Raw genomic sequence first — 23,346 nt, forward strand, 5'->3', positions numbered from 1 at the left:
AGTTAAAGTTAAGGTTAAAGTTAAAGTCAAAAATAAAGTTAATGTTAAAGTGAAAGTTAAGGTTAAAGTTAAATTTAAAGTTAAAGTTAAAGTTGAAGTTAAAGTTAAAGCTAAAGTTAAAGTTAAAGTGAATGTTAAAGTGGAAGTTAAAGTTAAAGTTAAAGTGAATATTAAAGTTAAAGTTAAAATTAAAGTTAAAGTTAATGTTAAAGTTAAAGTTAAAAATAAAGCTAAAGTTAAAGTTAAAGTTAAAGTGAATGTTAAAGTTAAAGTGAAAGTTAAAGTTAAGAATACAGTTAAAGTTAAAGTGAAAGTTAAATATTAACTTCTCATTTATTCAATAAAATTAAAAAATTTGTTTTCTTATCGGTCACCACGCTTAAAAAGGTTAACTTGAATTCATATCAAAGACAAAACTTGAACTAATATCAAAGAAAACAAAATGTTGCATAAATATTATAATTGCATAAGATGATAATATGCAATAGCTTTACCGCGGCAGTCCCCGAGTGCCACACGTACTTTTGTTTTTTAAACGCACGGCCGTTGTGAACGAATGTTTTAATTAAAATTTAAGTAACTTTCCGATAAGCTACAAGCTTGAAACTTGGAATATAGTTCAGAACTCGATGCCAATGCAATAATAAGAAAAAATATCCGATAGGTGGCGCATGGATCGAATATTTCAAAAAATCGTATTTGTGGTCCAATTTTTTTCATATTTGGAACACATAATACATACAAGAATAGAAAGAGACCTACGGAGAAAAATCGCCGCTAGGTGGCGCAAGGATCGAGATATTAAAAAAACGTATTTGTGGTCCGATTTGGCTCATATTTGGAACACATAATACATAAAAGAATACAAAGCGACCCATGAAGAAAAATCGCCGCTAGGTGGCGCAAGGATCGAGATATTCAAAAAAATCGTATTTGTGGTCCGATTTTTCTCATATTTGGAACACATAATACATACAATAGAAAGAGACCTACAGAGAAAAATCGCCGCTAGGTGGCGCAAGGATCGAGATATAAAAAAACGTATTTGTGGTCCGATTTGGCTCATATTTGGAACACATAATCCATACATGAATAGAAAACTGCCTGTGAAAAAAATCGCCGCTTGGTAGCGCAAGGATCGAGATATTGAAAAAAATTGTATTTATGGTCCGATTTGGTCCATATTTGGAACAAATATTACATACAGTCTGGTAGAAGTGACATCGAAATATTTTGGAGTTCGAGGAGGGACAAGCATACGTGGCGCAGAGTCGAGTAAAGTCTTTGGAAGGATTATGTATTGAGGACTTAGATTGTAACAAATTGTCAGGAGAGAGTCCTTGTAATAATCAGTCACTAAATGAACTAAATGCAAGGGGAAATAATAGGCAATTAAGACTAAAAACTTGAAAATAAAATAATAAAAAAAAATTTTTAAGTTAAACGGTTTTATTGAAAACAATACTTACATGAAGTAATAATAATACTAAAACCTATAAAATAATTAGGTAGGTCCTAGGTACTAGTTCGGAGTTGGCATAAAACATATGTAGGTGCCGTCTCGCCAATTTGTAGGAAAAATTAAAAGGAGCACGACGCAAATTGGAGAGAAGATCGGCCTAAAATCTCTTCGGAGTTTATCGCGCCTTACATTTATTATATTATTATTATATTTACTTATTATGACTCCGAAAAGCTGTTAATTATTAAGGGAGGAAAGAACAGTTTTCTTAATGATAAAAATTGAGTCCCAAATATAAAATGTGGCATAGTGAGAGTAATAATTCTGACACAAACAAAGGAAATGCTCATTTAATTCAAAATTAGTTCGACACTGCTTCAGAAACAGGTTTGAAATATCATTATGGCCGGGAGGGAACGTTAAAGTTCACTTCGCTCAAGAGAAATGGGCTAGAAACCAAACCGTTAAGCAGTTTGATAATAAAAATGATTCCAAGCATTTCCTTTCTACTAGGAAGGGTACGAATTGTATATGGGGCAGATTATACAAAGGATGCCAATGAAGGTCCCTTAACGCGAAAAGTAAAAACTGTTTCCGGACTGATTCAATTATATCTATATGGACCTGGTAATTTGGGTTCTAAATTATTGAAACGTATTCAAGTATCGGTCTCACTAATGAAGAGCTTTATTTAGAAAAGGGTCGCTAAATTCTTTTGAATGTTGCTTGAATAAGCTTTGTAGCATCTTTTGTTTAGTGCAAGGTACTTCAGACGCACAGTTGCATACTTTAAGTAATCTATTTTTAATCCTGTTTTTAGATAGCTCTTTATTTATTTGTTTTGAAGTTAGATATAGAAAAATTTAAGTCAAAGCTGCAATTAAATTTAGTTGCTTTGACATCACACCCTTGAACATAAGTTATTATCTCGTAAACTATTTCTAACGAAGGATAGTAAACATCTTCTGGTAAGACCAAGGGATCACACCGACTCAAAGAAAATTTAGATATATCGTCGACATACCTAAGTTAAATCTAAAATCTTTTCAAACTTGTTTGCAATTAGATTTATCTGATGAATACAAAGCTCCCACATTTCATCCAAAAATTCATTGTACGCCACTTTTATGGTCAAACGTACTCCATGAGATATGAGGCAAGTTAAAGTCGACAAAACAATCATAGAATCGGAAGTTTTAGTCATTAATCTAACAGTTTAAGCAAGGCGATATGCTCCATATAGTCTATATCAGATGCGGGAGGAATAAAGCAAACAGCTAAGTAGATATAAAGGGATTTGTCTATGTGTATCCGAATGCATTAAATTCCATGAAATCGAAAACAGATGGTAAGGAAGAATGAACAGCTAGCAGAACTCCACCTCCGACTCTGTCAATGCGGTCATTTATAAACATCTGGGTAATCATTTTAAAGAATTTCAGCATTAAAGGTATGTGGTTTGAGTCACGTTTCTGTAAAGGTTGTGATGTTATATTTGCAGTGAATCGATTTTAAAGGAAGGTCCGCTAACTTGATATTCAAACCTCTATCATTTTGATAATAAATGCTCAAAGTCTTTGCACTTGGTTTTTTGAGCGTCCTTATTACTCGAAACCGTTACTAAGCCCTAAATTTTTGTATTCGGCCTTTACTCAACTTCCCGCACTAGAGCACCGGATGACAAAAAACTGTTCGACAAGGAATCAAAGCCTTTTACAAGTACGTCAATTCTAAATGACGAAATATCTCTTTCATAAATAAATTTAGGTTTTCTTATTACTACATTATCAGCTTTCATTTTAGACGCGATGTAGAACTTTAAGTCGTCCTCAGTAGTATCTTATTCAAAACACGACACGAATAAATTTTCGTGTGTTTGACCTGGTTTGACCGTTCCGCTTTTGTCTGAAAAGCATTTCAAACAGGACCAACGAAGTCCCTTGCCCTGAAATAAATGTGAGTAGGAGAAAAAAACCGGTTTCCGCACTTCGAATTTATCACTTTTGTCCACCTACAATGAACTTCCGTCCGTGGTAAAGGTTGCGGAAAAAAATTAAGTTTACTTATAGTCTGACTCTGCTATATCGAAACTTTTTGAAACCAGTCAAACAAATTGTAGGGGTCAAACGTCCTTCAGATTGCACTTCAAATCTTGCCGCAAAGTTCATTACATTCATGTAATTCCCGTTGTTGCAGTCCCTTTCACAAATTATAAAATCAGAAATTATTAAGTTATGGACTGAAAGTAGGTAAATTCTGTGGGAAAAAAATAATTTATATAGATTTTTAGTTACATATCGACGGCCATACGAAAACTGAGACTTTCAAAATTTCCGCACGATAACAAAAACTAGCAATATCGATTTCTTACTGACGACATCTAGCAAGAGGGTCTAGAGTTATAAATTAACGTTGAGTACGGAAAATTTATTGTGCAGCGTATTTTATGAGAAATTCGTATTGATAAAATTATTATTGGCAAATTAAAAAAAAAAAAAAAACAATTAATAATATTATGTTTTTATGATAACAAGTTATTCAATTTCTTTAAATTTTAGATGATTTTATCTTTTCAGGCAATGAACTCGTACGCGCAATTTCTAATGCCATTAATTAAGTCACCGCTATGAATGGTACGGAGTGTGATGATATGATAAAAACATTAAAATGGTCAGCTCCCGCGAATGTTATCTCGCTAACTGTACTCTTATTTATCATTTTATTGGTCATATCGGGAAACTCCCTAGTTATAGCTGCTGTATTCTGTTCAAACAAGCTACGTAGCGTCACAAATTATTTCATTGTAAATTTAGCTGTGGCAGATTTGTTAGTTGGATTAGCGGTTTTACCTTTCTCCGCGACATGGGAGGTATTTAAGGTGAGTTATTTGTATATATGTATATGTAAATGATGTTTTCAAAACAATGACAGAATTTTTGTAAATAAATTTTTTTTTATAAATTCGTTCCATTTTGCAATAATAGAAGATAGAAATAACTGGTATTTTGACATGTGAAGAACTACTAATTTATCTCAACCTTTACAAAATATGAAAATACAAAATAGGAAATGGGATTCAAGGGGTTGTGTAGCGCAACCCTCTCAAGGGGTTGCCAGCGCAATATATAGCTTCTCCAACCCAATTGTCAACCTCACCTAGCCGCGGCGAATCCTGTTTCATTAACAGGCGATGCTCTGGCGACCCCAATCTCCTCATGGAACTAGGGGTGGGTAGGGAGGGATGGCCTGAAGGATTAATGTGGTCATATAAATCGTTCCAAAGATGGTCGAGCTAGTACCTTAATGGTGCTTTCTTACCGGAGCGTACCGAAACAATATCCGGCAAAGAACCATCAACATCGATAACACTCCCCAAAGCCTTCGACAACAACAACAACAAATACAAATACAAAATATAGAGGTTGAAATCATTTTTCAAAGAATATAAACCGATAATTTTAGACTTGAAACTTCCTTCTTTGATTTTCGAGACTTGCACTTTATTTTGGATCATACATATGGAACTAAGTAAGAATTTTTAACTTAATTACTTGTAAATATTATTTGATATACATGCCCAGTTAGAAACTTGAAACAAATTTTTAAACAAAAATTGTGTACACAAAAATGTTTTTTATTGGGCATATGAACCTTAACGCCCTAAGAATGCAGATCTTTGTAACAAATATTTAAGTATGATAGTTATTTACTTATATTCTGGTGGATGTTATAGCGTTTAAAATAAAAGTGTCGATTATTTATTCTACTAAATTTTCGTAAAATACTATTGTCGCTGTGACTTATACCTTTGTTGCATGTAATCCTTCATCTCTGATATTACATTTTTTTAAGTTAATCATTTAAAATACTAGTCTGTCATTTGCAATTGTTCGATTTCAGATTTGGGGCCATTTCTTTGCCAACTTGCCTGATAAGGGGTGAAGCGCAAAGCAGGCTAATGCGAATTAGTAAAAGTCCTTTTCTGAAATAGCAAAGTTCATGTCTTGCATATCATATCAGGAATGGACCTTTTCAATTATGGAGGTAGAATAAGAAATATATTTAAATTAGGATATCCTACCGTTCTGATAGGAAGAGTTCGCTTGCAAATAAAGTGTAAGGCAAAATATCATCTTCTGAGAAGTTCAACAAAAAAGCACAGCATCACTTCCTCAATACAGACAAAATGATTTTTATCCTTTGTTTATACCAAAACGTATTAACAATGTCATGTTTAAGAACTAGTGATAATATCATCATTATTTTTTAGTGATCTCACTGTTTTTATTTCTTTACAGGTGTGGATATTTGGAGATATCTGGTGTCGTATATGGCTTGCTGTTGATGTCTGGATGTGCACAGCATCTATTTTGAATTTATGTGCCATCTCCCTTGATAGATATGTAGCCGTTACTCGTCCTGTTACTTACCCAAATATAATGTCTACAAAGCGAGCCAAAGTGTTGATTGCTGGAATTTGGGTTTTATCATTTGTTATCTGTTTTCCACCTCTTGTTGGTTGGAAGGATCAAAAGGTATGCATTCAAATAATGTAAACATTGGAAAACAAAACAAAATTTGTTTTCAAATACATAGTAGTTCTATGCTCCGGACGTGGCATTTATGATATGATCCTTTTGCTTGCTTGTTTTACTACTTTGAATTGGGCAGGCAAATGAGATTCGATCGATTATAGTACATAGAAAAGTAACTTGCAGTACCATTCTGCAGCCGTGGAAACAACTTTTTTGACTCCTCAAACCTTCGGTTCGTACTTTAAGCTTTCAAGCTCAGTAAAGTTCCTGAAAATGGCCAGATGAGTTAGTAAGCAAATAATAGGAATATTTTATAACATTAAGTGAGGTTTATTTTTATCTTATATATAACTAGCAGACCCGGCAGACGTTGTTCTGCCCTAAATTTGGCCTATCTGCATACATTTTAATAAGCTTTTTCCATCTAACTCTGCCCTACCCCTCTACACTTTTCTCTCAAGTTTTTCTCCTTCTTCTTCGTCTCTTATTGCCAGTCCCAGTGGGTGGTATGTATTTTGTTCCAGTCCCATTCCGAGTCTCAGGCCCCGTCCCACTCCGAGTCTCAGTCTGAGTCCTAGTCCTAGTCCTAATCCCAGTACGAATCCGTCCCTGGTACACGTCCCGGAAAAAAGCATCGTAAATACTAATATAGGCAAATTTATATACGAAATTTCAGGCAAATCGAATAGGACGTATGTAAATAGGTATGTGGGTATTATTAATTCTTGTCTTTATTTCGGCTTCGCATGCATATTTATCAGTTTTGCCAGGTTGATGCAACTAAATCGAATATCGCAATGAACTTTAGAGCTCTCAGCAACAGCTTTCATTTGATATCCATAAAACACACACATTCTAGGAGTATCCGGGTCCATGTTTTGGCCTATATCTCGAGACCGTAGTCACCCAGCGGTGTAAAACTTACTCTGTACTAAAGCATACATCAACAGCTTCAATTTGATACCCATAATGTAAAAACACATTCTAGGTGTATCTGGGTCCACGTTTTGGGCTATATATAGAGACCCTAGCCTCCCAGTTGTATGAAAAATATCCTGTACTATAGCACTCATCAACAGTTCTCATTTGATATCCGTATTGTACAAGCACATTCTAGGGGTACCCGACGCTTCCCAAGGCAGTCGGTTCTATGTACCGGAGCGACTCGGGATTTTTCCCGACCAAGGACTGTCATTTCAGTGTGACCCCATTTAATTTGTTTCGTCCCTCCCACAAATTGTCATCCTCCCAGCAGCTCCTTGCAGCAGGACTGCTACATATTCTCTTACTCCGGGAAGGTATCGAACCCAATCCGGGTCCGTCTCCTTACCCCGGTCCTGAGAAATGGTTTTGCTGCATTTGCCAGAAAAGAATCTTTTTAGGACGGTCATACTCTGTTCAGTGTGTCTCGTGCAAGGGATGGTTGCATCGGACAGGTTGTTCTGGGCTCGATCCCAAAACCCGACGTCCACGTAACTTTTATAAATCTTTTGTGGCTCCTTGCTGCTCACGCCCAAGGGCGTCCCGTAGTCTACGCCTAAGCGTATCCCCACTACCTTCCAGCAGCTTCGCTGCTCAGCAAGTCACAACAAGTACCCGCTGCTGCTCGCGCCCCACGGCGCCAACAACTCAAACAGCTGATACCACTCATAACTACTACCTTCGTAGTAGAGCTGGTAGCAATGCTGAGCATCAGCCCCTGCCCCCGTCTTCTTCCCCCCCCCCCCCCCCCCCTCTTTTCTGGCAGCAATCGTGCAGGTCAGGGAAACAGACTCTTAGTCCCTGCCTCCGTTTGCACCGTCTGCCAGCACAGAATATATAGGTTTGCGACATCCGCTCAATGCAGCTCCTGCCTTGGGTGGTGTCACTTTCCTAGATGTTCTGGTCTCCGCGACGGCAACCCCTCGACGGGTTTCATCGCGCCATGTTGCCAGGTCGCAAACCCAAATCATCCGGGTACCCCAATGCTTGCCCAAGGGCGCACAGTCCCAAGGCCACAACAGCAATTGCGTCCTGGCCTTCCACAACCTAGGCGTAGTCACCCCTCACTTACCCCTAGAGTGGCGGCGTCACCCCTCATGCACTTCAGAATTCTGCAGTTCAACTGTAATGGACTAACTGGGAAGATTACGGAGATAGTCGATTTCATGAAGCGGCACAACATCCGCATTGCTGCGATTCAAGAGACTAAACTCACAGCAAGATCTGCATTGCAGACCTGCTCTGGTTATAATGTCCACAGGAAAGACCGCGAGAGCGGAAATGGAGGCGGCCTCGCGTTTATTATACACCACTCTGTGCAATATCATATATTTGATCCTGGCATCAACCGCAGTGACAATGTCTTAGAACGTCAAGGCCTATCTGTCCGGTCAGGCGATGCAAATCTAGAAATCATCAACATCTACATCCCTCCTGTCACCTTTTGCCCCAGTGGATACCGCCCTAATATCGAGGCCTTACTCACTGGCAACAATCGCATTATCTTAGGCGATTTCAATGCCCATCACGACCTATGGCATTCAAACTTGCGGGCGGACAGTAGGGGTGAGCGAGTGTAGGTTTTACGTGAGTGCCTATCTTCGAAGACCTAACCTCACGCATGTACCAAGTACACAGGTCAAAGCGGGTCTGACCAGCCCCCAAGGCTCGCTTACCTTGGTACCAATCGATAATGTGAGTGGACACATCATCACCTTGGTGGGGTTGGAGGCCTATCTAACACCTCTTCCATTCTATGGGTCATGGCACCCGGTTGCAATGCAACTCCACATTCGAGCTGACCAACTCTTACCGCATTCGGATATCAACCACAGCCACCACGATGCTCCCAAAGGGGCCAACCGCAAATGAACAGAAACGGAGCAAGCTCCGCGGGCTATCTGTTCCCCGTGGTACCACTTTAAAGTCTTGGTCTGACTTTCGCAGCCGAAGCCACTTCCGGTTGAGTATCCACCTACTCCGGACCGGCCGCCTAGGGGTGAGTTGGGGTTAGAACCCCCACATCCACGAACACACACACAAATTAACCACCACGGTCACCACCACGTCTCCTCCGTCTAAACACCTCAAAAGCATACCTATTGAGCAAATCAATAGTCCGACTAGTGGAGAGCGCTCCACTCACATCAACTCTACCTTCATCAACATTAACCCCAAAACTACCCAAATCCCTTATGTCCGAGTACTCCGGGCACTCGCACAACACATGCAACCAATCCTCATATGCAGCCCCACATACACACCCCTCCGTTTCGCTCAAGCTCCTCTTATGCAAGAATGCATTAAGAGGACCATGACCAGTAAGCAGAAAACCCAGGCTCAGACTAAATCTGAAGTCTGGATTTTCCGCCACAAATGAAACGTCCCGGATGTACCCGTACGTTACTCTGCCGTTGGGACTATTGTCCCAGCGCTCCTGCCACTTCCCTCTAACCACCCCTTCTAATCGACGCCTATTTTCCAACCATCCACTCTCCACATTATCGTCGGCGGCCCATTCATCCTCCAACAGCGGCAAACTTGCCCTCCTTCTCAGCCTGAAGGAAACAGCAAGCTGTATAACCACCAGGTCGAGAGGGGGTGCACCAAGAAGCACCTGCATCGCATCCGTGGAAACGGTACGACACAAGGGCATGCATGGGAGCATCATGCACCTCTGTATGCTCAGCACGCGTCTCTGACCATGAGCAGTCATGACCGTTCGGTACCATATGGCGGCACCAAAAGTAGCACATGCTACGAATAGGCCACGATATATTGTGCGAACGGCACGGCGACTCAGGCCCCAGTCACTCCGAATGATTCGTCGTAACTGCCCCGAAACATTCTGCATCCTATCCCTGACAGCATCCAAGTGTGGCAGGAAGTTCATTCGCTCACCCATTGTCAGCCCCAGGTATTTGACTTTCGTCGCGTATCTGATGCTAACCCCGCCGATACGGACAACCGGTGGGCGATTCTGTGACAATCTGCCCTTGAGCAGCATCATCACAGTTTTGTCCACCGAAATCTCTACGCCAACATGGGCGCCCCAGCCAGCCACTACTTGACATAGTGACTCGCTGGTACGCTCAATACTGGCGCGAGAATCCCCCTCTACTAATAAGAGGAGGTCATCCGCATAGGCGCTGAATTTGCAAAGATGCTCGAGTTGCCTTAACAAGGAGTCCATCATCATGTTCCATATATATGGACCACAGATGGATCCCTGCGGACAACCACGAGCCACCTCCCTTTCCACACTTTCGCAGGCACCAACGATAGTAGCTCGTCTGTCCGAGAAATAGCTCTGCCACAAAGCAATTTCCGGGCAGCCGAGCTCCACTAACCGCTCGATAACCCTGTCCCAGCGCAGGAAGTCAAACGCCCCCTTGAAGTCAATAAATATGCCAAGGGCATACTTATTGGAGCTTCTCTCTACACAGTCTTGGACATGCATCCAGGCGTCTTCAATGCTGCGTCCTTTCCTGAACCCAAACTGTCTATCCGATTGGTTACCCCCAACTAGCTCCTGAAGCCGCTCAACCATAACCCTCTCCAGCACTTTACCAAGCACTGGAAGAAGGCTGATACCTCGGTAAGACCAAGGATCAGATCTTATTTTGTCAGGCGACTTCAAGAGAACGACAACCCTAGCAGCTTTCCACTCACGTGGGAAGTAACCCTCCCATATGCATTTATCATAAACGGCTTCCAAGTATTCCGGAATAAACTTCCACAAACACTTGCACATTTCTCCGTTTATTCCATCCAAACCCGGAGACCGTTTAGACCTAACCGGGCCAAATGCATAATCCAGCTCTTCAACTTCTAGTGGAGGTACAGGTACGTCCCGTGCAAGGGGAGGCACCTGGACCCCCGCCCTAGGAAAGAACCCTTCAATAAGCAGCTCTGAACATTCCCTCCATGTTGATATTGTTCGCTCGCCCACACGGAGGGAATTAACTTCGGTCTGGCGGCGACCCCTACAGATCTTGTAGACCTGTCCCCAGGGGTCGTTCGAATTTTCTGACACGAAGTTGCGCCATTGTTCCTCTTTCACCTCTACAACCATTCTCTTATACTCACGCGTTTCCACACTTAATTGACTTCTAACCTGGGACAGACCATCGGAATCGATATGCCGGGCGCGTTGAAACCGACGTCTCAGGCGCCTGACAGATCTCCTCTTCTGGGTCAGTTCGCGCGTCCACCACCTGACACAGCGAAAACGCTCCTTCTTCCACCTTTCAAACATGCTGTCATTGACCCGCCAGATACAGGCGTTCAAGAGGGCAATCTGCTGATCTACTGGGAGCTCTGCAAATACATCGAGGGGTGTAGCAGTCACCTCCTGCTCGACGTATAACCCGTACAGAGTCCAATTTGCCCCGGCAGTACGCCACCCCATTACGGAAGGCGTACCAAGCACATCCGGGGTGGTACGGGGAGCAACCACAATCTCAATGAGATTATGGTCGCTTATCCCCTCACCCCCCTTACTCTCCATCCGCAACTGAACGCTCTCGCTGCTGGCTCATTCATGAGAGTAACATCAATGTCACTCCTACCCATGGGCCCATCGAATGTGTACCACCCACTCGGTTCGTTCACAACATGAACGTGAGAGGTGAGTACCCACTCGCCCAACGCCTCGCCCCGTCCATAACTAGCATATCCAGGAGAAGTCCTGGATATTTTGCTATGCCATATAGGGGATACGGCATTGGCATCCACACCAATGATAACTGGCGTGCTACTCCCAAGTAGTAGCACCGTATCGAGGTATCGGATGTATGGTTCCATGGGTTCTCCAAACTTACAATATATGCTTGCAAAGACGGCTCTCCCGAAGGAGCCCTCAATGCTCACACATATTCCCCATTCAGACGCATTCAACAACAAGCATTCATAATTTGGCTCATTCACCACAACCGCAGCATTGCCCCGAAGGTCACAAAAGGACCTAAACCCTCCAGGAAGCCCTCTCACCACACCATTGGTAGTGTAGGGTTCCTGGAGCAGGGCAATACTGCAACTCTCCTCGGCCATGCGCGCCCCCAATTCACACACAACGGAGTACGCTCCCTGACAATTGAGTTGAAGGACTAAACCCATCAATGTCTGGCGAGTGCACGGGCAACAACGGCAGCATATGTCGGGCATTCCGCCGACATCATAAGATGTGCGGCGGGTCTGCCCCTGAATGCACAATTTCGGCAATGTACCCCATTAGGGCACTTTGCCTCAATATGCCCTTCCTGTCCGCACCTCCGACAGACGGCAGCCTTCAACCCACAGTCCCTCACCTGGTGGTCAAAACTCAGACAACGGAAGCAGCTATAGGTTTGACTCTCCGGCCGAACCGGGAAGGAAAACCATTTGACATAGCAACGGCCCGCATCCAAGAGGGGGGACATTAACTTGTCCGGTCCCTCCAGGGTGACGGTCACCGTTGCTCCCTCGACGTCTGCCTTCCAAGGTCGACTGATCAGCCTAACCTCTGACTTCTGACACTCAGGGTCAACCTTCGCGAGGTTCAGACGAAAGACCTCCTCCATGAATTCATCAGGGGAGATTTGCGCGTAAGCCCCCCGAATGACCACCCCAGTGCCTTGCTTCCGGTTTTCGCACACTTCTAATCCCACCTCGGAAAACTTCTTATTGGCGAGGACTTTATCCCGCTCCTCCTTGGAGGGTAGGCGAATAATTTCGGATTTCGGGAGCGTACTCTCCTCATCCTCTGACTTCGCGGACTTACTCGGCCCGCCCTTGCCTCCCCGTTCAGCGATTTTTGAGGTGGTCGCCCTCCCCGACGCCACCGGTATCCCCGACTTACCCGTCTCCTTTCCCGCTTTGCGACCGATTTGCACAGCGGTAGCCTTCCCGGTGTTCGTTTTCAGGAACTGCCGCGAACTCACCCCTTTTTCATCCCCCGAGGTCGACCCATCAGCGGCCGCAGAAGAACGACCTCCGACGGAACGCGGCCCCGGACGCTTCCTTACACCGCCCCTTGTACCGCCCTTCATTTCCCCAAAGCGCCTGTCGCCAGAGACAAACTTGGTCACACTTACACGACACGGATGTGGAAGTAATCACCAGGAGAAGACCGATGCCCACTGGGCGAATGTAGGCTATCCTAAATTAGAGGGCTATAACCACTCAGAACCAGTGGTCAGCAGCAGTAGCAGCCCAACCCGTCAGCTATAGCAAAAGCGCGGTGACGTAGCTCGTACGCTGTTTGTCAGCAAAATGCTGACGTGGTCACTACCACCGCCCCGACGGACGGAACACTGTTCCCCGTATCGGGGACGAGTCGACCGGCACGAAGCTACGCCGAGCTGAACGGGCAGACTATAAACGCTACAGCTGATACTGCCACTAATTCGAGTATGGGTTTATGCCCCCTTACGCAGGCAGTCCACAATTGCTCACTGAGCAAGTAGACCAACACTGGTCCCAAGCGGAACAGTGTGTAGTCACACACAAGTTTTCACCTGGGTACTCACTCACAGCCGATTGAATGCGCGCACACACACAAGTATACCTCCACGTGCAAGCACTTTGAGGTTAGGGTGAAAATTGGTAACAACCAAAACACGCGCACAGAAATTAGGGCTCCGCCGGAGATTGACCTTCGGCTGACCGCTAACTTGGGGCTCCAAATGTCCAATACTTACAGTAAATCACACAAACAAAGGTTTTTACGTCCCTTTGTTTTGCTACAAAAACGCACTAAGCATACTCTTTAGGTATACACACTGAATTTTTCAACACAACTGTCCGCGACTACAAAACACGTCCGTACACAGCGAAATCCACACTCAGAGTGAGTAGGGGTGAGATGTTGGCGGATCAAATAGACGAAACGACGTTCTGCACAATAAACGGAGACGCCCCACACGTATGGTAGGAAGCTGTCATAGCTCGCCAGATTCTCAATCGTGAGCGCAGCACTCGTAAACTGCGTCAACTGGCAGCCGATGGTAACATTGGCATCCGACCACCTGCCCATACTTATTTCGTTCGAGCGTACCGCTGACTTCATCGTCACCGAAAAACGCACTTTCATAAACTTCAAAAAAGGAAAGTGGGAAGAATATAAATCTGCAACAGACAGCAGCTTTGCTGCCCTCCCTATCCCGACTGATGCCCGCCAAGGGGAGCGTGCCTTCCGTAAGGTCATTGAATCCGCCTCGGCACATTTCATTCCCGCCGGGAGAATTCCTGAAATCCGGCCCCACTTCCCGGCGGAGGCCGCGAGCTTAGCGAGGGAACGCGACCTTATAAGACAGCTTGATCCAGGCGACCCCCAAATAAGGGATATAAACCAACGCATCAGATTGCTTGTGGACGAACACAAGCGGGCGAAATGGGAAGAGCACCTAAGAGGTTGTAACCTCTCTACCGGTGTAGGTAAACTTTGGTCCACCGTAAAGTCCCTATCGAATCCGACTAAGCACAAAGACAAAGTTTCCATCGCCTTTGGCGATAAGGTGCTGTCGGATGCGAAAAAATGCGCGAGCGCTTTCTGCCGACAATATATAATGCATCCTACGGTCGACAAAGATAGACGGAGAGCCAATAGACACGCACATAAACACAAACTCAGCGCGTCACCAATTACCATCACCGCTAGAGAGGTTGAGGACGCCATTGGTCGCGCTAAACCATCCAAAGCAGTGGGCCCAGACGGCATAGCCATGCCGATGCTTAAAAACCTAGGGAAAGAGGGTTTCAAATATTTAGCGCATGTCTTCAACCTGTCTCTTTCCACCTTTGTCATACCAGAGAAATGGAAAATGGCCAAGGTGGTCCCGCTACTAAAGCCTGGGAAACCAGCTAACGTAGGTGAGTCATATCGTCCGATATATCTCCTATCGCCAGTGGCAAAGACGCTTGAAGCCATTTTGCTCCCTTATTTCCAAGCACATTTTCAGCTAGCCCCTCATCAGCATGGCTTCAGAAAACTCCATAGCACTACCTCCGCGCTAAATGTCATTAGCACCCAGATAAATTGCGGTTTGAATCAATATACCCACCATAGAACAGTACTCGTAGCGTTAGACCTATCAAAAGCTTTTGATACGGTCAACCATGGCTCGTTACTGCAAGACCTGGAAGGGTCCACCCTTCCCCCATGTCTTAAAAGGTGGACCGCAAATTATCTGGGTGGTCGGCAGGCATCGGTGCAATTCAGAAACGAAACATCAAAACAAAGGAGAATTAAACAAGGGGTGCCACAGGGTGGTGTCCTATCCCCGCTTTTGTTTAATTTCTACATATCTAAGCTACCTTCACCACCGGAAGGAGTCACAATCGTTTCCTACGCCGATGACTGCACAATAATGGCCACAGGCCCAGGCCCAAAGATCGATGAGCTATGCAATAAAATAAACGGCTATCTCCCTGATCTCTCCAGTTTTTTCGCCTCGCGAAACCTGGCATTGTCACCGACTAAATCTTCCGCGACCTTATTTACAACATGGACGCCCCAAATGTCGACCATATTGAACATCCACGTCGATGGCACTACGCTACCGACTGTCCTACACCCCAAAATCTTGGGTGTGACGTTTGATCAGGATCTACATTTTGGTGCGCACGCAACGGCAATTGTTCCAAGAATTCAGAACACCATCTGCATAATGAGGCGAGAATACTCCCCATCATGGAGAGAAATGAGATGCTGACCAAACAGTTTCTGTTGAATACCCAGAAACCTGGGCATCCCAACAGACATCTGATTGACGAACCAGCACCGCCTAGGGCCTAAGGAGTCATCTCCGTAAGCATTTTGAGGAAATACGGCACCTGAGAACCCAGCCGTATGAAGCGGAAAAACACAAGCAGGTCCTTGGTGAACTCCATAGACAGGCGTCGGACCTTTATGTCGGGAATTGCCCGGTGAATCCAGTACTTGAAGAAAAATATCCAGAACTCGCAGAAGAGGAACGCATACTCCCCAGGGAAACGCGTGTCACTCTTGCTCAACTTCGTTCTGGATACTGTAATAGGTTAAACTCTTACCTATCCAGAATCAACCGCGACATACAAAATGTATGCCCTGCTTGCAATGTGTCCCCACATGACACCAACCATCTCTTTAATTGTAATGTGGAACCAACGCCTCTAACACCCCTTTCCTTATGGTCCACCCCTGTTGAAACGGCAAGTTTCCTTGGACTCCCGTTAGAGGATATTGATGACAATTTGTGATCGGTCGCGGCTATTAGGTGGGGCGAGCATTGCTACAACAACAACAACAACAACAACAGGGGTACCCGGGTCCACGTTTTGGGCTATATCTCGAGACCCTAGCCTCCCAGTTGTATGAAAATTATCCTGTATTATAGCACTCATCAACAGCTTTCATTTAATATCCATATTGTATAAACACCTTCTAGGAGTACCTGGGTCCACGTTTTGGGCTATATCTCGAGACCCTAGCCTCCCAGTTGTATGAAAATCCTTTACTATAGCACTCATCAACAGTTTTCATTTTATATCCATATTGTATAAACACATTCTAGGGTACCCGGTTCCACGTTTTGAGATAAATCTCGAGACCCTAGCCTGCCAGTTGTATGAAAATTATCCTGTTCTATAGCACTCATCAACAGTTCTCATTTGATATCCATATTGTACAAGCACATTCTAGGGGTACCCGGGTCCACGTTTTGGGCTATATCTCGAGACCCTAGCCTCCCAGTTGTATGAAAATTATCCTGTACTATAGCACTCATCAACAGTTCTCATTTGATATCCATATTGTACACGTCGATGGCACTACGCTACCGACTGTCCTACACCCCAAAATCTTGGGTGTGACGTTTGATCAGGATCTACATTTTGGTGCGCACGCAACCGCAATTGTTCCAAGAATTCAGAACACCATCTGCATAATGAGGCGAGAATACTCCCCATCATGGAGAGAAATGAGATGCTGACCAAACAGTTTCTGTTGAATACCCAGAAACCTGGGCATCCCAACAGACATCTGATTGACGAACCAGCACCGCCTAGGGCCTAAGGAGTCATCTCCGTAAGCATTTTGAGGAAATACGGCACCTGAGAACCCAGCCGTATGAAGCGGAAAAACACAAGCAGGTCCTTGGTGAACTCCATAGACAGGCGTCGGACCTTTATGTCGGGAATTGCCCGGTGAATCCAGTACTTGAAGAAAAATATCCAGAACTCGCAGAAGAGGAACGCATACTCCCCAGGGAAACGCGTGTCACTCTTGCTCAACTTCGTTCTGGATACTGTAACAGGTTAAACTCTTACCTATCCAGACTCAACCCCGACATACAAAATGTATGCCCTGCTTGCAATGTGTCCCCACATGACACCAACCATCTCTTTAATTGTAATGTGGAACCAACGCCTCTAACACCCCTTTCCTTATGGTCCACCCCTGTTGAAACGGCAAGTTTCCTTGGACTCCCGTTAGAGGATATTGATGACAATTTGTGATCGGTCGCGGCTATTAGGTGGGGCGAGCATTGCTACAACAACAACAACAACAACAGGGGTACCCGGGTCCACGTTTTGGGCTATATCTCGAGACCCTAGCCTCCCAGTTGTATGAAAATTATCCTGTATTATAGCACTCATCAACAGCTTTCATTTAATATCCATATTGTATAAACACCTTCTAGGAGTACCTGGGTCCACGTTTTGGGCTATATCTCGAGACCCTAGCCTCCCAGTTGTATGAAAATTATCCTGTATTATAGCACTCATCAACAGCTTTCATTTAATATCCATATTGTATAAACACCTTCTAGGAGTACCTGGGTCCACGTTTTGGGCTATATCTCGAGACCCTAGCCTCCCAGTTGTATGAAAATCCTTTACTATAGCACTCATCAACAGTTTTCATTTTATATCCATATTGTATAAACACATTCTAGGGTACCCGGTTCCACGTTTTGAGATAAATCTCGAGACCCTAGCCTGCCAGTTGTATGAAAATTATCCTGTTCTATAGCACTCATCAACAGTTCTCATTTGATATCCATATTGTACAAGCACATTCTAGGGGTACCCGGGTCCACGTTTTGGGCTATATCTCGAGACCCTAGCCTCCCAGTTGTATGAAAATTATCCTGTACTATAGCACTCATCAACAGTTCTCATTTGATATCCATATTGTACAAGCACATTCTAAGGGTACCCGGGTCCACGTTTTGGGCTATATCTCGATACCCTCGCCTCCCAGTTGTATGAAAAATATCCTGTACTATAGCACTCATCAACAGCTTTCATTTGATATCCATATTGTATAAACACATTCTAGGGGTACCAGGTAAACGTTTTGGGCTATATCTCGAGACCCTAGCCTCCCAGTTGTATGAAAATTATCCTGTACTATAGCACTCATCAACAGCTTTCATTTGATATCCATATTGTATAAACACCTTCTAGGGGTACCTGGGTCCACGTTTTGAGATAAATCTCGAGACCCTAGCCCGCCAGTTGTATGAAAATTATCCTGTACTATAGCACTCATTAACAGTTCTCATTTGATATCCATATTGTACAAGCACATTCTAGGGGTACCCGGGTCCATGTTTTGGGCTATATCTCGAGACCCTAGCCTCCCAGTTGTATGAAAATTATCCTGTACTATAGCACTCATGAACAGCTTTCATTTCATATCCATATTTTATAAACACATTCTAGGGGTACCCGGGTCCACGTTTTGGGCTATATCTCGAGACCCTAGCCTCCCAGTTGTATGAAAAATATCCTGTACTATAGCACTCATCAACAGCTTTCATTTGATATCCATATGTATAAACACATTCTAGGGGTACCCGGTAAACGTTTTGGGCTATATCTCGAGACCCTAGCCTCCCAGTTGTATGAAAATTATCCTGTACTATAGCACTCCTCAACAGCTTTCATTTGATATTCATATTGTATAAACACCTTCTAGGGGTACCTGGGTCCACGTTTTGGGCTATATCTCGAGACCCTAGCTTCCCAGTTGTATGAAAATTATCCTGTACTATAGCACTCATCAACAGTTTTCATTTTATATCCATATTGTATAAACACATTCTAGGGGTACCCGGGTCCACGTTTTGAGATAAATCTCGAGACCCTAGCCTGCCAGTTGTATGAAAATTATCCTGTACTATAGCACTCATCAACATTTCTCATTTGATATCCATATTGTACAAGCACATTCTAGGGGTACCCGGGTCCACGTTTTGGGCTATATCTCGAGACCCTAGCTTCCCAGTTGTATGAAAATTATCCTGTACTATAGCACTCATCAACAGCTTTCATTTGATATCAATATTGTATAAACGCATTCTAGAGGTACCCGGGTCCACGTTTTGGGCTATATCTCGAGACCCTAGCCTCCCAGTTGTATGAAAATTATCCTGTATAATAGCACTCATCAACAGCTTTCATTTGATATCCATATTCTATAAACACACTCTAGGGGTACCCGGGTCCACGTTTTGGCCTATATCTCGAGATCCTAGTCACCGAGGGGTATGAAAATTACCCTCTACTAAAGCACTCATCAACAGCTTTCATTTGATGCCCATATTCTATACATACATTCTAGGTGTACCCAGGTCCACGTTTTCGGCTATATCTCGAGACCCTAGCCACCGAGGGGTATGAAAATTACCCTCTACTAAAGCACTTATCAACATCTTTCATTTGATATCAATATTCTATAAACTCACTCTAGGGGTACCCGGGTCCACGTTTTGGCCTATATCTCGAGACCCTAGTCACCCAGTCACCTATCCTATATTTCAAGTTAGATCAAACTACACACGGCCATTGGCCTCAATTGTGTGACACGTGTTTTTTATATATTAAGATATGTATAGGTTTACACCGATATCTTTATCGGGCGAAGCGGTGTAGTGTTCGTAGTATACCGGCGCCGGCGGTATAAATAATTTGATTTTCTTATGCTCGGGACGTGGCCTTTATGATCCTTTTGCTTGCTTGTTTTACTACTTTGAATTGGGCAGGCAAATGAGATTCGATCGATTATAGTACATAGAAAAGTAATTTGCAGCATTCCGCCGCCGAGGAAACAACTTTTTTGACTCCTCAAACCTTCGGTTCTTACTTTAAGCTTTCAAGCTCAGTAAAGTTCCTGAAAATGGCCAGATGAGTTAGTAAGCAAATAATAGGAATATTTTATAACATTAAGTGAGGTTTATTTTTATCTTATATATAACTAGCAGACCCGGCAGACGTTGTTCTGCCCTAAATTTGGCCTATCTGCATACATTTTAATAAGCTTTTTCCATCTAACTCTGCCCTACCCCTCTACACTTTTCTCGCAAGTTTTTCTCCTTCTTCTTCATCTCTTATTGCCAGTCCCAGTGGGTGGTATGTATTTTGTTCCAGTCCCATTCCGAGCCTCAGGCCCCGTCCCACTCCGAGTCTCAGTCTGAGTCCCAGTCCTAATCCTAATCCCAGTCCCAGTCCGTCTCTGGTACACGTCCCGGAAAATAGCATCGTAAATACTAATATAGACAAATTTATATACGAAATTTCAGGCAAATCGAATAGGACGTATGTAAATAGGTATGTGGGTATTATTAATTCTTGTCTTTATTTCGGCTTCGCATGCATATTTATCAGTTTTGCCAGGTTGATGCGACTAAATCGAATATCACAATGAACTTTAGAGCTCTCAGCAACAGCTTTCATTTGATATCCATAATACACACACATTCTAGGAGTATCCGGGTCCATGTTTTAGCCTATATCTCGAGACCGTAGTCACCCAGCGGTGTAAAACTTACTCTGTACTAAAGCATACATCAACAGCTTCAATTTGATACCCATAATGTAAAAACACATTCTAGGTGTATCCGGGTCCACGTTTTGGGCTATATATAGAGACCCTAGCCTCCCAGTTGTATGAAAATTATCCTGTACTATAGCACTCATCAACAGCTTTCATTTGATATCCATATTTTATAAACACATTCTAGGGGTACCCGGGTCCACGTTTTGGGCTATATCTCGAGACCCTAGCCTCCCAGTTGTATGAAAAATATCCTGTACTATAGCACTCATCAACAGCTTTCATTTGATATCCATATTGTATAAACACAACACGGGGTACCCGGTAAACGTTTTGGGCTATATCTGGAGACCCTAGCCTCCCAGTTGTATGAAAATTATCCTGTACTATAGCACTCCTCAACAGCTTTCATTTGATATCCATATTGTATAAACACCTTCTAGGGGTACCTGGGTCCACGTTTTGGGCTATATCTCGAGACCCTAGCTTCCCAGTTGTATGAAAATTATCCTGTACTATAGCACTCATCAACAGTTTTCATTTTATATCCATATTGTATAAACACATTCTAGGGGTACCCGGGTCCACGTTTTGAGATAAATCTCGAGACCCTAGCCTGCCAGTTGTATGAAAATTATCCTGTACTATAGCACTCCTCAACAGCTTTCATTTGATATCCATATTGTATAAACACATTCTAGGGGTACCCGGGTCCACGTTTTGGGCTATATCTCGAGACCCTAGCCTCCCAGTTGTATGAAAATTACCCTGTACTATAGCGCTCATCAACAGCTTTCATTTGATATCAATATTGTATAAACGCATTCTAGAGGTACCCGGGTCCACGTTTTGGGCTATATCTCGAGACCCTAGCCTCCCAGTTGTATGAAAATTATCCTGTATAATAGCACTCATCAACAGCTTTCATTTGATATCCATATTCTATAAACACACTCTAGGGGTACCCGGGTCCACGTTTTGGCCTATATCTCGAGATCCTAGTCACCGAGGGGTATGAAAATTACCCTCTACTAAAGCACTCATCAACAGCTTTCATTTGATGCCCATATTCTATACATACATTCTAGGTGTACCCAGGTCCACGTTTTCGCCTATATCTCGAGACCCTAGTCACCGAGGGGTATGAAAATTGCCCTCTACTAAAGCACTCATCAACATCTTTCATTTGATGCCCATATTCTATACATACATTCTAGGTGTACCCAGGTCCACGTTTTCGCCTATATCTCGAGACCCTAGTCACCGAGGGGTATGAAAATTACCCTCTACTAAAGCACTTATCAACATCTTTCATTTGATATCAATATTCTATAAACTCACTCTAGGGGTACCCGGGTCCACGTTTTGGCCTATATCTCGAGACCCTAGTCACCCAGTCACCTATCCTATATTTCAAGTTAGATCAAACTACACACGGGGAGCAAACCAAATTCAAAATCGGTTCAGTAGTTTAGGAGTCCATTGGCCTCAATTGTGTGACACGTGTTTTTTATATATTAAGATATGTATAGGTTTACACCGATATCTTTATCGGGCGAAGCGGTGTAGTGTTCGTAGTATACCGGCGCCGGCGGTATAAATAATTTGATTTTCTTATGCTCGGGACGTGGCCTTTATGATCCTTTTGCTTGCTTGTTTTACTACTTTGAATTGGGCAGGCAAATGAGATTCGATCGATTATAGTACATAGAAAAGTAATTTGCAGTACCATTCCGCCGCCGAGGAAACAACTTTTTTGACTCCTCAAACCTTCGGTTCGTACTTTAAGCTTTCAAGCTCAGTAAAGTTCCTGAAAATGGCCAGATGAGTTAGTAAGCAAATAATAGGAATATTTTATAACATTAAGTGAGGTTTATTTTTATCTTATATATAACTAGCAGACCCGGCAGACGTTGTTCTGCCCTAAATTTGGCCTATCTGCATACATTTTAATAAGCTTTTTCCATCTAACTCTGCCCTACCCCTCTACACTTTTCTCGCAAGTTTTTCTCCTTCTTCTTCATCTCTTATTGCCAGTCCCAGTGGGTGGTATGTATTTTGTTCCAGTCCCATTCCGAGCCTCAGGCCCCGTCCCACTCCGAGTCTCAGTCTGAGTCCCAGTCCTAATCCTAATCCCAGTCCCAGTCCGTCTCTGGTACACGTCCCGGAAAATAGCATCGTAAATACTAATATAGACAAATTTATATACGAAATTTCAGGCAAATCGAATAGGACGTATGTAAATAGGTATGTGGGTATTATTAATTCTTGTCTTTATTTCGGCTTCGCATGCATATTTATCAGTTTTGCCAGGTTGATGCGACTAAATCGAATATCACAATGAACTTTAGAGCTCTCAGCAACAGCTTTCATTTGATATCCATAATACACACACATTCTAGGAGTATCCGGGTCCATGTTTTGGCCTATATCTCGAGACCGTAGTCACCCAGCGGTGTAAAACTTACTCTGTACTAAAGCATACATCAACAGCTTCAATTTGATACCGATAATGTAAAAACACATTCTAGGTGTATCCGGGTCCACGTTTTGGGCTATATATAGAG

At 43.4% G+C, this 23,346-nt stretch overlaps 2 protein-coding genes across 3 annotated transcripts in view; both read left to right on the plus strand.

The window, feature by feature from the left end:
* LOC137238557 (diacylglycerol kinase theta) overlaps positions 1 to 4,178 on the plus strand; it is a 156,852-nt gene extending 152,674 nt beyond the window's left edge. Inside the window, exon 19 of the mRNA XM_067763710.1 lies at positions 4,039 to 4,178. Coding sequence (XP_067619811.1) covers positions 4,039 to 4,092 — 54 coding nt within the window. The 3' untranslated portion in view covers positions 4,093 to 4,178. The remainder of the gene's footprint in view (positions 1 to 4,038) is intronic.
* The window catches only part of Oamb (Octopamine receptor in mushroom bodies), a 73,344-nt gene continuing 54,086 nt past the window's right edge, over positions 4,089 to 23,346 (plus strand). For both annotated transcript variants that reach the window (XM_067763729.1, XM_067763730.1), the window contains exons 1-2: positions 4,089 to 4,340; positions 5,761 to 5,997. In XM_067763729.1, the coding sequence (XP_067619830.1) occupies positions 4,089 to 4,340; positions 5,761 to 5,997 (489 nt within the window). The remainder of the gene's footprint in view (positions 4,341 to 5,760; positions 5,998 to 23,346) is intronic.

The sequence above is a fragment of the Eurosta solidaginis genome, chromosome 1 (genome assembly GCF_040869045.1).
Source record: "Eurosta solidaginis isolate ZX-2024a chromosome 1, ASM4086904v1, whole genome shotgun sequence".
Classification (NCBI taxonomy): domain Eukaryota; kingdom Metazoa; phylum Arthropoda; class Insecta; order Diptera; family Tephritidae; genus Eurosta; species Eurosta solidaginis.